This window comes from Dermochelys coriacea, chromosome 16, assembly GCF_009764565.3.
Source record: "Dermochelys coriacea isolate rDerCor1 chromosome 16, rDerCor1.pri.v4, whole genome shotgun sequence".
In the NCBI taxonomy this organism is placed as follows: domain Eukaryota; kingdom Metazoa; phylum Chordata; order Testudines; family Dermochelyidae; genus Dermochelys; species Dermochelys coriacea.
Window position 1 is genome coordinate 19,698,037 of NC_050083.1, and position 15,586 is coordinate 19,713,622.

General features: G+C 46.8%; 1 protein-coding gene across 3 annotated transcripts in view; it reads left to right on the forward strand.

Moving 5' to 3' along the window:
• Nucleotides 1-15,586, forward strand: part of SNAPC4 (small nuclear RNA activating complex polypeptide 4) — a 32,764-nt gene that overhangs the window by 15,516 nt on the left and 1,662 nt on the right. For 2 of the 3 annotated variants that reach the window (XM_043498841.1, XM_043498842.1), the window contains 10 exons: nt 1,449-1,534; nt 2,118-2,531; nt 3,939-4,028; nt 5,022-5,271; nt 5,903-5,973; nt 6,321-6,428; nt 7,534-7,561; nt 8,221-10,361; nt 12,292-12,433; nt 13,516-13,918. In XM_043498841.1, the coding sequence (XP_043354776.1) occupies nt 1,449-1,534; nt 2,118-2,531; nt 3,939-4,028; nt 5,022-5,271; nt 5,903-5,973; nt 6,321-6,428; nt 7,534-7,561; nt 8,221-10,361; nt 12,292-12,414 (3,311 nt within the window). In that variant the 3' untranslated portion in view covers nt 12,415-12,433; nt 13,516-13,918. Of the gene's footprint in view, nt 1-1,448; nt 1,535-2,117; nt 2,532-3,938; nt 4,029-5,021; nt 5,272-5,902; nt 5,974-6,320; nt 6,429-7,533; nt 7,562-8,220; nt 10,362-12,291; nt 12,434-13,515; nt 13,919-15,586 lie in introns of those variants that run through there. The other variant, XR_006276066.1, reaches the window with a different exon arrangement.

Here is a 15,586-nt window from a genome sequence, read left to right on the forward strand (position 1 = left end):
AAAGCTCGTGCTTCAGGGCTTTAGCTGGCCACCTGCAGGGGTCAGGAAGGGACTTTTCCCCATCTCCCCACAATGTACCTGGGTTTTTTTTGTGGTCTCCTTCCTCTGAAGCATCAGGGATGGCCACTGCAGGAGGTGAGACCTGGATAGGGGGTAGGCCATGACCCTGAGGTGGCACCAAGCATTCTGTTTCTCTCAGGTGCTTGGGTCTAACTGATCACCATATGTGGGATCAGGAAGGAATTTCCTCCCAGATCACATTGGCAGTGACCTTGTTTGGTTTTTTTTGTTTGTTTTTCTTGCTTCCTCTGCAGTGTATAGGTTGTTCCTGGAGAGTTTTGAATTAGCAAACTACTCACTCACTAATCACTCACCAGGATTATCTGGGTATATCTCCTTTCCTTCTCATTGTGGGGGCCCTGGGCGCCTCTGTCCCTCCTATTCTCTGCCTGTGGCACAAAATTGTTTAGTCTCCTGTGGGCTGTAATGCTTTGGTCTAATTTTGGTGGCTGGATTTAGTGTGTGGGTGGTGGTGGTGGCCTATGCTAGACAGGATAACAGACTAGATGATCTGGTGGTCCCTCCTGACCTTAAACTCTGTGTGAAAAGCACTTCCTTTAAAAATCACACTACTTTCTGAATGTTGACCTACTCTTGACACTGGTAACTCCTTGGATTACTGGAACTGAAAGAGATTAGAGAGAAGAACAGTCACCCACTTTTCTAGTTTATGTACTTTGTGCATTTCACAGCACTTTGCATATTGTCCATTTCAGCTTCCCTGTGTAGCTGGTCAGTTTCCTCTATCAGGGTCTTTCACAGAGAGGCATGGGAGAGAGAGAACTTTTTAAAAGTAATACAATGTGATCATAAAGCCACAAAAAACTGGCTGGGAGCTCAGGGCAGATGTAGGATCTGAAACTAGTTGGAATTTTTCTTAAATTGACCAGATTTCAAACTGATGTCCCTCTTATTTAATCTTTGTGTAACTCCTGTCTGGTAGGCTGTATTTTACACGTTGCTGTGAAGGAAGTTGAGGCGCAGAGGTTCGGATTCAGGAACGCGCATAAGCATGTGTTTAAGTCCCCTTGACTTCACTGCTTAAAGTTAAGCATGTTCTTGTCTGACTTCCTGAACTGGTACCAGAGGTTTTGACTTGCCTAAAGTCAGCCAGCACATCTGTAGCAGACCTAGACACAAAGCTAGATCAGTGTCCAGATATAATGATTTAATGACATATAACCTCTTCAGAATTAGCATTTTGAGGGATACTCTTTTCACTGATGCCTGATTTTTCTTAAAAGAATTACTATTCAGTGAAAAAAATCTTAAATAAAAATCTTCCTGAACAGTATAAATCAATATTATCTGGAGGTTAATCTGGTGAGAGAGGGACTTGCTTTTCTTAATTTAAGATATTAACATGGCCCAACTATTTATCTCCTTAGGTCACTGGACCAAAATAGCTTCTGAATTACCACACAGAACTGGTTCCCAGTGTCTAAGCAAATGGAAAGCCATGATTGGGGCTAAGGTAATGTAACTCTCTGATCTGGTGTAATGGGTTATGTTCCTTTTCCTTTGCAGTAATCAAATGACCTGTTTAGAAGTACAACATCCTTCTATGCTGTAGACCCATCTTATTTAAGAAAAGACTGGGAAAAGTCGATCTGACTCGGGTCAGTGAGCATTCAGGACCCAGGTCCTAGGACCCTGTTAGTGGGGTGGGTTGGAGCCCAAGTCCTACTGTGATTGGTCCTCGCCCTGCCGTTTTGAAGCATGCATGCAGCTCAAGCTGTGGACCTGAGTCAGAAAGTCGGCATAGTCTAGTGTGGATGTGTTAGCACGGCCATGAGACCCAGGTCCACCAATTGTAAGCCCAGGTTTACAATGCCATGTGGACACTCTCAAGCATGGTCTTGGAAACTGCAAGTCCACAAGCCTGGTTCCCGCAGACATGGGATTACAGTGCAGTGTAGACACGCCCTGTGGCCAGCTCTTCAGTGGGGGTGGAACACGCTTGAAAATAAGAAGAAATGGGGGAGACGCAAATCAATGATGAATGTTTGTCAGCTCTTATTTGTTGGGTTTGTGTGTGTGTTTTTAATGCTAAACAGAAAAAGTCGGGGCCGAGGAAACGCCTTCAGAAACGCAGGCGAGTGCGGAGACACAGTTCCAGCTCTTCAGAGAGCAGCAGCGAGGATTCAGAGCCAGAGCTAATGGATAGCTCTGAGGGCGAAATAGACCCTCCCTCAGGACTCAGGGGTACAGTGCCCGGTCTCGACCTGTGGATCCCGACGAGGACAGATCCTGCCAAGTGCAGGAAAGCCAAACACTTGATTCCCTCCCTCTACTGTTCCAAAAGTTCTCTTGTAAAGGGACAGTTGAAACGAATTCCAGCTACATCTGCTGGGGGAGGCAGGGACAGAGTCCCAACTGATTCAGCAGGGTTAAATACCATACTGAAAGGTATTGGATGTCCACCTTCTACTGACATCAATTTGAAGGATCCAGAAGAACTGGTAAAGGAGGTGAGCATTGACTTTTACTTTAAAAAGATTGTAACTGTTGGCCTGTCAACTAAGCTCAAGCTGTGAAGCATTGATCAGGTCAGATGGGAGACGGCAAAGGCAAGTGGTGTGGGTGATTATGGCCTCTTTTCCTCTGTGAATCATTACTGGACCGCTGCTCCTGTGTGTCATTAGGAAAGACCATCTTTTGGATGAAACGTAATTTCCAAGGTCTGGCCCTTTTTGGAATCCTCAAGACCTCTGTAGCACTTCCTGTAAGAATAGGGTGTTAACCTCAAGGTCCTAGCCAAGTGGCAGTGTCGTCAAATGCATTCTGCTTGTCAATTCCTTCTGCCATGACACTCTTCCTGCCCAAACTGTGGCTTCATGTGGCTGTCAAACAGTGGCCACCCTCCCCTTCTCCCCCCCTGATGATGGTATTGCTGGGGTCAAGGAAGAGCCATCTGTGCACAGGGGTCTGTTAGTATAAATTTTAGAGCACCTGGGGTTAAAAGCTAACAAACAAAAGTGTGTATTGGCTGTGGGAGCCTCTGTTAATCTCAGTGCAGAAGAGGTATTTGCATAACTTGGGGAAAATGTTATGGTACTGTGTCTGGATCACTCTCTTCGAGGTTGTTCTGGAAAATCAAATGGTCAGGTATAGCATTGGCTTGATATTCAATCAGTTACACTGCTTGATTTTCCTGAACAACTTTGCCACACCCCAGTGGGATGAGGTGCCTTTAGAAAGTTTTACCCAATGTGTCTTATGGAGACTTTAATTACCCAGTTTTTCTGGGAAAAGTTTCAGGTTTGCTCCCCCCACTGTGAAGCCAGAAAAGCAGAACAGGTGGGTCAAAAGGTTCCTAAATTTCGGTTTCCTACTTTTTTTTTTTTTCCTTTTGTAACATATAAACTTTCCTCTGAAGTATCTGCAAACCAAACATTTGCAGCACTGGGCTAGTGTGTGAGAGACAGAAAATTAAACTGACCACAAACGAAAGTTGAACTGGTTACTTTGAGAAAATGCAACAAATAGCAGAAATATTGAGTGCTCGTGTCCTTTTGGTGCAGAATATCCATCTGGCAGCGTGGATTAGTTCTTCATAAGACTCTTAATCCTGTAAATTTTTGTTTTGGCTCATGCGTTAGATAAATTCATGGAGGATAGGTCCACTGATAGCTAATAGCCAAGATGTTCAGGTATGCAACCCCATGCTCTGGGTGTCCCTAAACCTCTGACTACAAGAAACTGGGACTGGATGATAGGAGATGGATCACTTGATAAATTGCCCTGCTCCGTTCGCTCCCTCTGAAGCACCTGGCACTGGCCACTGTCAGAAGACAGGACACTGGGCTAGATGGACCATTGGTCTGACCCCGTATGGTCATTTTATGTTCTTATGGCTTTTGTATACTTTCCTCTAGGCATTCATAAGAGGAAAGCAAGTGTTAAAGGTTACCCTGGAAGATGTGAGGAGAGTGCTAAGAAATAATACCTATTCTCAGAGGAAATGCGTAAGTGCCTTTTGTTTGAGTGTTCTGGCTTCCCTCTCTAATAGCACAGACAATCTGTTTGTAATTCCAGACGTTCTTCATGATACCCATACGAAGGACTGAAGGGAGTAAAATTCCCAAAACAACTTTAACCTCCACACTCCTATTTCCTGTCTGAGCTCTCGTTAAAGGGCCAATGATGTGTGTAGCTCTGAGACTGCCTCTAAAAGTGTACCTAACCAGGCTGCGCACTTCAACAATGCTAGGGCTTTAGGGACTGAGAGTTCCATGTGATCTCCACTAAACCTAGTGCCTTGCACTTCTCATTTATATGCCCCGATGGGAGGCTTCGCTTTAGTGCGCACATGATCAGCCGAGTTTGTTTTTTAATCCTCCATGAATGACCAAACACACAAGTGTTTCAACTGGTGGTTTATCCAGTGTGATCCTGCCACAGGGAGCAGCAGTTGAACCTTAGTTCTGTGTAGATAAGCAGATAGGTAGCTAATGTGCAATTAACAAGGGAGGCAAAACAGTCTAACTGGTCAGCTTCTTACAACCTATGCCCTGTCCCCATCTACACTCAAATAGTGGAGTGCCCTGTAACTAATAATATTGGCATCCCTAAAGATGTGGTTATGAACCCACATTGATGCACTTTGTGAAGAGAAAGTGAAGGGGAAATGGAAGGATAACAGTACTCTCAATTCCTAACCTAAACAAATTTATGGCTCTGCGATAATCATTTAATGTTGGTGGTCTGACCTATAACTCCCTCAACCCCCCGGTAAGAAATCCAGGGTGTATATGCTTTCTTCTAACCTGCAGCCTTTATTTTAACACACAGTAAGTGTTTGACCTCAGTGTCCTGGTAAAATGGAATAAAAACCCGCTGGAGCAGATCCTCCACTGGCATACATCGGCATCGTTCCATAGAATTCCATGGAGCTCTGCTAATTTACAGCAGCTGGTTTGGATTTTTGTGAGCTTATATCTTTGTTCTGCCACATACAGCAAGACGGGCTACGGAAGCCTTATGTTCCCTCTTCAGCAGTGGTTTCTGGAGTGACACAAAGCACATCAGTCGGCCAGGTGCTGCAGGGATTACAGAACACTATGGAGAAACAGTACCGTCGCCAGAGAGAGCAATTCCAAAAAAAGAAGCTGGAGAGGAGGCTCCTGATGGCAGTGACTCCGTGGGTGGGCAATGTCCTACTGCCTTGTGCCTTTAGAGCTGAGAGGGTGGCGTCTCGTCAGACAAAAGGTACCACTGACCCATCAGGTTTCTAAGTGTTTTCCCCCTCCCCACCACCTTTCACAAGCATGGCACCAGACTCTTAAACATGGCTCCAGGATTGTGCCTTAGGACACAGCACCTTTCATCTCAGGATCTCAAAGCACCTTTGACCACCTCAGGTGTAAGGTAAGTGGCATTACCTCTTACCATTTACAGCACAGGTACCAGAGACCCAGAGAGGTGAAGTGGGTAGCCCCATGTCACACAGCAAGATGGCAGCAGAATTGGCAGTAGAACCCAGGAGTCATATTCCTAGTCTCCTGCCCTAACCACTGGACCACACTCTCTTCCTGTGTAGGTTAGATTTTATTGAGGCAGTACTTTTTCCTATCCACAAGTCACTGTTAATCAAGAGGCAGGGAATTATACTAGTATTTTTACGCAAAATATATGGTCATTCTGAGATAGAGTATTAACAGAGGGGATTCTCTTTTGCCAAAGTCTGTTATAGGAGCAGGGTGAATTGCAAGTTGTTCAGCTTCTCAAATGTTGATATTGGAGGGGTGCTGCTCATAACCCTCCACAGACCTATGTGAATGTCCACTTAACATTTTTATTTTTTACATTGGACTCTTTTTTTTTTTTTTTTTTTTCCCAGCTCTTGTTATTCAAGAACAGCTTCAGACAGTCACGCTGGGCAGCACTCCGGTGTTCACGCTCTTCATTCAGGTGGGCACCGCTGCATTAACTGGACTCCAGAATTTTAAGTTATTTTTATATTTGTAGTTGGTTGATATTTAACATCCATCACTGGCACCTCATTTTGCTCTTGAATGGTTACATCTCACTGTATTTATATGGCCTATGTATAGAAACCATGATTGTAAATTCAGCTTTTAAAAAAAATCTTGCAATACAAAGAATCAAATACTACCTGGCTTCTTTCCAGTGGCAACAAAAAGACCCCGAGATTCTTCAAACAAAATGTCTCCTGTTTGCAGGGTGCCATCCCCTCCGCCCCCAGAATGCCTCTCTTCCAAGCTTAACTTTAACATAAGATTTTTGTCTCCTTGCAGCTCTTCCAGATTGACACTAGTGGCTGCATGAAGGTTATTCGTGAGAGGAAGATGAGGCAGTCAGACCTCATCAAGGCCATGGCTGGGACTGCAAGGAGACTTCAGCAGGTACTGTACTTGGTGTTTCAAACCCTGTCCCATCGTGCAGGCCTCAAGGGGATGCCTGGGTGAAATCACCAACTGCTTGTGTCAAGGGAAGCTGTATGTATTCTGTTCGTCAGCTGCTGCTTTGTACTTCTCACAGAGGAGAGACCAAAACCAACGTTAATGTGGCTCAGTGGATAGGGCCCTGAACTGGGCAGTTGGAGACCTGGGTTCAGTTTCCAGTTCTGCCACTAATTCTTGGTGACCATAGTCTAGTCACTTAACCTCTGTTTTCTTCAGCTATAAAATGAGATTAATAAGTCACTTATCTATGTAAAACTCTGTGAGATCTACTAGTGAAATGCTGTATTAGAAGAGGAAGTGGCTGTTGTGAATTTGTAATTACAACTGGCTAAATGGCTTGTCTAGACAGTCGAAGCTTTGGATACCTTATACTTGCTGGATCTGCTGATAATGATTCTCTTTTCAAAAGCTCCCATACATTCCCTCCATGCCCTATGTGCAGGCAATAAAACACTTATTTATCTGTATTGCAGTAGTTCCTGGGAGGTAATGGGGAAATAGTGAAGATGGTTTTGCTGTTGGTGTTCACAGTAATGAAAGGGTCAGCTGGACCCTTGCTTCATAAGCTGATGCTCTGTGGCTGAATGATTCAAGTGGTGCCAGCTGGCTCCAAGAACAGCAACATCTACCAAAGAGGATTGTTTGTGTGTCTCTTACCAGAAGTTCTTGGCCTAGAACGGGAGTCAGTCCTGTGGACCTGCTGCTCAAACTCTCCAAAAGAGGCATGTGGTGCCAGTAGAAGGGAAGATAAGAGAAATCAGACCTGCACAATTGCCTGACATCATTAGTTTTGTTGGAGTCCACTTCTGACATATGTTTTCAGTGTCCTGAGGATATTTTCCTACTAATGCACCAATGTATAGCTGCCAGAATCATGTTTTCCTGCAGGAGTAAAAGCTCTCCCAGAAACATCTGGAGAAATGATATATCCACAATGAGTCCCCTCTACTTCAGTGCCATGTGTCTGACCTCTAGATATCCCAAGAACATAATTCATGTCTGTGTTTGTTTGTTTTTTTGTTTTTTGTTTGTTTGTTTTTTGCAGCCCTCCTGCAGTTCCAAGAACTCTTCAGGTACCTACCGTAACACTTCCATTTATTTTCACAATGTACAGGGACTTGTGCTTAGTTAATCCTGGTTAATATGACTCTTGATCTAATCTGATAAAAGCCTCAAGAACAAAATCACTTTAAATTTTACTCTCTGGTAGCTTTTAAGCTGGTGGTATTTGATCATTCAATTACTGGCCATAGAAAGATGCCACTTAATAAAGAAGGGCAAAGATTCTGGAGGGACAGGGTGACCAATAATACTGTGACATCTCTGGGCATTAGCACGGTAGTGCTGTTGAAGGCTAGGTGTTCTGGCAGAGCACCCTGGCATGGTTTAATACTGAATGCTGGTGTTATGTTGACCTGATTGAGCGGGTGTTCGCTTCCATGGTATATAATACTGCCAGTAAGTGCCACACATGACTCCTGGGACGATAGTTACATTCACTCCTCATTACTGGGGTTCAAGTATGTCACTGCTTTTTTTTTTGAGGCCCTCAGAACAGGGTTGATTTGATCCTTTTTCTGTCATAGCATCCCCCGGAGCTCCCTTTTAGCATGAATGGCATCTGTGTGTTACTTACCATGTTAACACTTACCCTATGGTTTAATAGCTAGAGAGTGACTTTTAAAACCTCATTTGGCTTTGAAAGCATTGCTAAAATCTCTTCTTTCTGCAGGCTTGCCAGCACAACCCCACTCCCAGAAGGCCTCAGGAAAGGGAAGAGCCAGGAGACCCATCGCCTTAAAAGCAAAGGAGAACCCTGCAGCTGTTTCGGCGGGTGTCCCTACTATTCCCACTCCCAGGCAAAAGCCTAAAACTGTCTCAGAATTACTGAGGGAGAAAAGGCTGCAGGAATCCCGGGCTAAGAAAGCTTTGCAGAGAACAGTGATTCTTGCCCCCCAGGTGTTGGTTTCGCCTTCTGTGATAATCCAGCACCCTGTGCAGCAGGTAATTCCTGCCCCACAAGGAGGAAGTGAGCCTCAGACAGCTGGACTGGCAGGTAGCAGGAATGCTCAGGCAGCGTGTGTACCAGTGCCACTACCTGCATTTACTCCTGTTGTGGCTTCTGTCCCCTCTCCCAAACCTGTCGGAAGCCATTCATCTCCAGCCCCAGAATCTGCAGAGAGTGCTTGCTCCTCCGAGAGGAGAGCAAAATCCAAGAGAGAGCTCAGTGAGGCAGCTTTGGGAGATGTGTCCAAAGGCGAGGCTTCTCAGGACAGACCCATGAGTGCAGGGGAGAATGGCCTGTCCCAGGGGTGCAAGAAAGCTCAAGCATTTGGTGGCAGCTCAGCACCTGTAGTCTTGCAAAACCATGCCTTTGTGCCGCATCAGATTGCATTGATGCCATCTTCAGCCATTTCTCTGAACCCTGCCGCCATGAAGTCAGGCTCCAAGGAAACCTCTCCCTCCACATCCACGTCTTGTGCCCCAGCCCTGGTCAGAGCACAGCAGAAGGCAATCAATCTGTTGCCTGCTATCCTAGCTCCCCAGAGGGGGTCTCACGTGGTTCCCAAGAACTTCATGCCCATCACCTGGGTGGTAACACCACAGGGTTTGATCCCCACCTCCATACAAGCATTGGTGAGTGTTCACAGCCAAGGGAAGCAGCCCACAGCTGGGATCATAGGCAGTGCTGCCAAAAATCAGAGTCGGACTGGAGAGACCTCTGCCCCAAGAGTGCTGCTGACGCCAGTCGAAGCAAGTCACCCTCCCATCAGGTGCACAGGTACACAAGTGCTGAGCCCACAGTTAGCGGAAGGGGTACCCTCAGGGAAGACTCTTTGCTTAAACCCTTCCACTCGTCCCTCATCTGTAACCTCCTTGGATTCTGGGCACAACTCACCCAGCGTGACTCCTCCAGCTCCTGCCTCTTTAAACAGCCTCTTGAGGATGTCCGACTCCTCTGGAGAGAGGAGTGCAACTCCAGTGAGCCTTCCAGATGAAGGAGCAGCTCTGCACCCCAGCCCTGTGGTGTTGCCCCAAATGAAGCCTCCTGCAAGCACTCCGTGGGCTGACCAGCTCTGCTTGCCAAGTCTCCCTGGCCCAAGCGAGAGCAATAACTGCAATATGCTCACCGGGGTTGCCTCCAATCCAAAAATCCTGCTGGAAGGGAGCCTGGTGCAAAGGCCGGATCGGCTTCTGGCCTGTAACAACATAGTAGAGAACTCAGACTCTCCTGGTGCGCAGGTAACTAGGAACAGGCCGATCTTCCCAAAGCCACAGAGCACCCCAAATGTGGACAACCCCCCTGGATTGCCCACACCCAGTGCTGAAAAGAACCTTCTGGATGTCAGCCTTCTCTCCCTTGAGGATGAGGCTTTGGTGAAGGAGTGGCTGAGAGGGAAGCAGGGCATCCCGGTGCCCCCATTAGAAACCAGCTTGGCTTACTTTCCGCCTTTCTTGTGCAACTTGAAAACGCTCTCCAGGCTGCTCCTGCAGAAGAAGACGCTGGAGCAGCGTGTGTCGTGTCTCAGGACCTCTGAAGAGCGCAGCGATGGGGGTGCAGGGGCTGATCTGCCTGCTGTCCGACAGCTGGTGTGGCAGAAACTCGGCAATAACCCTGCCTATCTCCTGTTGAAAGCCAGGTTTTTAGCAGCATTTACTCTCCCAGCCGTCCTAGCAACTCTGCCTCCTCCCACAGTGACTACGACTCTCTCCAGCAGCTGGCAGCAGTGTTCAGAGAGTGATGAAGAGGAGTCTCCTACTGATAAGGAACTGATGGAGGCAGAAAGCTGTGGGAAAGAACCAGCCGAAGTACCTTTGGATAGCACAGCTGGCATTGTCCCCGGGAGTGAGGATGCTGACATCACCCATCAGGTAAAGTCAAAGCACTGAATTGCTCCTATTGGAGTTAATAAAACTTCCATTGGCTTTGGTGAGGCCAGGATTTGGCTTGTAACTAACTGCTTTTTCCTTTTTGAATAAGCATGGATTTACGTGTTGAAAACTAGGAGAAAGTTTCCCTGTTTCACGCAATGCCTAGCCAAGTCGGATGATTTCCCCAGCCTCCCCTAATAAAGATCAAGCTCCCATGCAACACGTTAGAGCTGGATTATGCACCACTCCTTCCCACCCGTGCCAAAGCCCTCTTCCCCGGCGCACCCAGTCAGTAGGTACAACATAGTCAGTGCAGCATTTCTGGGTCTGTTAAAAAGGAAGCTCAGGTTAGTTTACAGTACCCGCAGATTTTCACGGGGCTGCAGATGTAAACCCAGAGCTGCTTTGTAGAATGTTGTCAGAGGGAATCTGGAGAATTTGGTTAGGGCTTTTGGTAGCCATGACGGCACAGAAGTTGGTTTTGGTTTCACAATAGTGCATTTCTTGGTTGCAATCTCTTTATATCTTCCAGTCTCTTAAATTCTCTTTTTAGTGTTAAAACACAAATGATCCTCTAACTTCTAACCCTGTTTCTTGACTTTTATTCTCAATGTCCTGTTTACAGAATTGGTGGCATTTCCCATAAAACACCTCCTTTTAGGCTTGTGCTGGTGGATACTACAGTAGGGCAAAGCAGAAAGGATGCTTAGGGAAGACCTGTTGTTGTTTACCTCTCCCAGGAAAGCTTAGGTTAGCAGGATTGGGTGTGTCTGAGATTTCCTTACATCCTGGAGATGCAAAGACCACTGTGTTACCTATCCACAATGTAAGGGGAAGAGCACCTGTGTCCCTATGTAGAATATGAGGTCCCTACTCCATAGTGTCACATGTGACTAGACTAGGGTTTTCCAAGTGCTTGTATGCCTGTCTGATGGAAGGGGTTTTGGGGGAGAGAAAAGTTCCTGCTGAAGCTCCGTAACACTGAGGCATAGTCACCGTCCACCCCTTCGTTCTCTGCCCTCCTGTTCCTTATTCCTTTGTTCCTATGTTGCTACCAGTGGTCCCTTCCTAGAAGTGCTGATCAAAGGTGCCCTCTCCCCCAGTATGACCAATGATGCTCTCTTCATGGAGCTGGCGGTTTGAAGGGTGTTAGAATAATGCCAGCTTCACCCATTCTCCTCAGGGAAGAACCTGCAGCTAGGCTTGCCACCTGCATCAGCCCCACAAGCTCAGATACTGGGGTGCTAAGCATGGGGAGTCATACCCAGGACGAGTTCCCAAATTGCTCTAGGTGTGGGCGAAGACTTGCAGATCCTGTTGCACATCCACCTTCATTCAGTCAGAGCGGCTTCTTTTCAGCAGCGGGGGCTGATGGGGGAGAAGTCCGACTAGATTCCCTTTACCTACTAGAACGTGCGCGCGGTCCAGGTGGCTGCACTGGGGTGGGGAAAAGTCTTTCTCTTTGAGAGACTCTGGAGCCCCTTGTTCAGCAGGGCCCTGGCCTGACCCCCAGCAGCAGTGGCAAAAGCATCATGTGTGGGAGGAGGAATCATTCCCATGCAGCCAGGCAGAGGCTGTGAGCCAGGGAGCTGCTGTAAAAGCAAGGCTCCAGCTTGAACCCTCGCAGTATCATTGTCCCCAGGAGGAAACACCCGCGCATTGGCTAGATGTGTTTTTACTGCACTCTGTATGTTATGTTCCTCGATGTTGGAGAACACATGCTATCTGGCACGGTTGTGTGATCAAGGGGAACAGGTATCGTGCTGTGCTTTTAACGATCTGGGAATAAAGGGAGTGCTATTTTCGTCCCATTCCTTCTCAGCCTTGCCAGAATCCCTTAATGATTTGTGGGGGGGAGGGGGTTCCGGTCTTTCCTGCGGTCCCAAGTGTCTTCAGCCTGCAGTCATGCCTGTCACTGGTTATGTTGCAGGGTGCTGGAGCTGAAGTGCCTGCTGTGCAGTCAGTCTCGGGCTCCTGCGCTGACGTGGGTGAGGCCAGAGTTCTGCAAACCCGGAGAAGTGCTCGCTTCAGGAAGAGGAGGAGGCAGACGTGAGAGACGCATGGGGAGAAATGTGTTAGTAACTCCGCTATGAAGCTGTTTCTAGCTTGAGGAGAGAGACCTGGAGAGACACTTTTTTTCTGAGGCACACCTTAGAAATAGCCTGGGAATCGTGACTCAAGGCCTATAGCAGTGGTTTGAAACAGGCCTGTCTCGCCTTCCCTGTGGGCATGCAGGTCTGAAGTCACTTGTTTAGCCGTGATCTGTAAAGACCGTAATTATAAGACATGCTGCATTTATACAGTGCTTTAGAGACAAAGTCCCACTCACTGTCATATGGGCTCGACAGCCCAGAGTCCTTGCAGTCAGTGGTAAGAATTGGTCGTAATGCACTGCAACTGATAGTTTTGCACGATTGGTTGCTAAGATAAGACAAGTTTAACAACAACAAAAAAAGGATGACAGTTTAGGTGAGGAGGAGTGAACTCTTGGGGAGAGGAATGTTTGAAGGATGCCTTTTAAGCTATTGACTCCTGCTGCAGAGCCTAAACATTGTCCCAGTGTCTTCTCTACACCCCGGCTGCTCTGTGCCCCTTACTGATGGCCTTAGCAGAGTTCTGGTGGTGGGGGTTCACTTGGGCTGCTTTGTCTGATGTCTGGCCGGCTCTGCAACAGTGGAGCAAAGATAGTGTAGGTCCTACACTAGCAATGGCAGCTGTTTGTTTTTAAATTCTCAGTGGCCAGACTGGTGGATTTTTAAATAGAGTGCAGAAGATGGGCTCCATCAGGCAGTGTTTCTAACATGAGTAAGATCACCCACAAGCCACAACTGGGCAAAAGGAGTGTTGTTTACCTCTCAGAGGATCTGGGGAGTTGGATTCTTTCTGTGTCTCTACCATAGAGACACTGCAGGGCAAGCAGTTTCCCTGCCTGTATTCACAGAGCTAATACCATACTGCACAGGTGTGCTGTGGTCTGATCATCATAAAAAACACCAACAGCTTTTGGTTGACAGGTACCGAATAAGTGCAAAGATTTTTTGCCTTGATCCCTCCTCAGTTCATGGAGGAGTTCTTGTTTCTTTTTGATTCTTTTCTTAAATGGCTTTAGAAACTGTCCTGTGTCTAATGAAAGGTAAATGTGTCCTTATTACAGGAGTCTCTGAATGAAGCTTGCTTTCAGACGTGGCAATAGCAGCTGTTCCTTGCACTACCGACCAGTGACACTTCAAATAAACTGTCTCTGCAGTCCTGGGGAAGAGAGGAAAATGGTTGCACTGTTTTTCCCAAGTCTGTATATTACTACAGTTCTCGTTTAAAACCACTAATTGGGAAAGTTAGAGACGGAAGTCTCTCTCTCTTCTTCTTTTTTTTTTTTTTCCTCCCCCCCTCCACACCACCCTTTGACACAGACTGATTCTGTTCTAACACTCTTACAATCTGGCAGCAGCACAGACAAAGGTGGGAGAAGACTATTGGAGACAGACGTTAAAAATGAATGCTTGTTTGTTTTTTGTGTTGGAGCCTATTTATATAAATGTCTGTCCCCTAGTTCAGAACATGAGTCTCAGTCTATGTTTTTTAGTTCTGTGGCAATGCTTGTGGTTGACAATTAACTGGTTCTGAGGCAACAACGCTGCTGAATGATCAGTGGATTTATTTTGTACCTCAATGATTCTGACTGTTGGATTAAATATAAATGTTATATTTTTCTCATTTAAAAAGGTTTAGGCATGTTCTTTCTGGCCACGCAAACAGGAGAGGTTTCATTTGAATATGCTTTCCCGTAACTGTTTGGTCTTTGACAACAAAAAAGGTGATGTTTGTTTCCTCACATAGAACCAAGGAGGGAGTGGGAATCAGCTGAGCTTGTGGTTCAGACGCAGGACTTTGTCAGATAGAATCCCCTTCCTGTCTCTGCCGCAGATTGCAGTGCAACCTGGGGCATGTCACTCTGTCTCTACTTCCTCATTAGCAAATCAGGGATTTCTGCCCCCAGGGAGTGCTGAGGTTAAATGAATTAAATCTGGTAAAGTTGGAGTCCTGTGGATGAAAGATGCTGGGAAAGGGCAAATGCTGCGGAGTGGCTCTAATTTCTCAGGAGCACGGCAGCGATTTCAGGCTGTAGCGATGCTATGAAGCATGGCCATGCCGACAGCGCTTTGTTCCACCCGACGCGAGTGTGGTGCTTTCCAGCGTCGCTAAATTCCAGTAGGCCAAGTTGCTATTGTCGCTAAATTCCAGTAGGCCAAGTTGCTATTCAAATGTTAAACTCGTATCGTGCCCAGAGAAGGGAATTGCGGGCGAGTTGTCCCTCTCTCAAAGCGTGTGCAAGCGATCCTCCTGCATGAAATTCATTCCAGGGCACAAGATTTGCCATGAAACCCTGTGTACCACTTAACACGCAGCTGTTAAAGTGAGGCTTAAGTGGGGTATAGGACATTATGCCCTGGAGTGAATGTGCCTTTGTGAATGCCGCTTAGGTAATGACACCTGCTGGGCTAATTGAGATGAGGTGCTGCACAGTGGCAGCTTGGCTAATCTCTGGTGATGGGGTCGAATCGTAATGCCTCCTACTTAATGGATTAATTGGAATGTCATGGTTGACTGCCTCACACTTGGAGGGTTGTGTGTGGGATGTGGACAGCAAGCTAGGACTAAGGTATGGAGCATTGGGAGAGAATAGAAATAGGGACCATACTATAGAGCATCCCTATAATTCAAGGACATGGGATGCCCACGCCTTTGGTCTACGTGGTACTCCACCAGATGGTGGGGCGGGAGAATTGGACTGACTCTGGAAGATGTCCTCAGGCTCCGTTGCAGAGATGATAAATGCATAGTGTGCACAGGTCCTGTTTGCTGGCACCTAAAGGGGGGCTGCTTCAGGGAGGTCTCTCCAGTGGTTTGGCTTTAAAAGTAACCCCCCCCCATGCTACAAATATGCCCACTACCTGGATTCTGTCGTAATAGAGATTGGAGGACGCAAGAGTGGAATTCCCAAAACCATTTTATAGGAAGAGCCAGAAACTTGGTTATTAAATGAAGAAAACTTGCTTAAGCTACAGCTCAGCCCTGGGCATCAGTCATGCTAGCGAGTCCTTTACCCATCTGTGTCTGTTACACAGCTGAAGAAATGATCAATAAGCAAACTTTCACCTAGGAACCAAGTGAGGTCATCTGAAACTAGTGCAGCCCTGGCTTGTCCGAAGTTGAGCCTCTCCCTT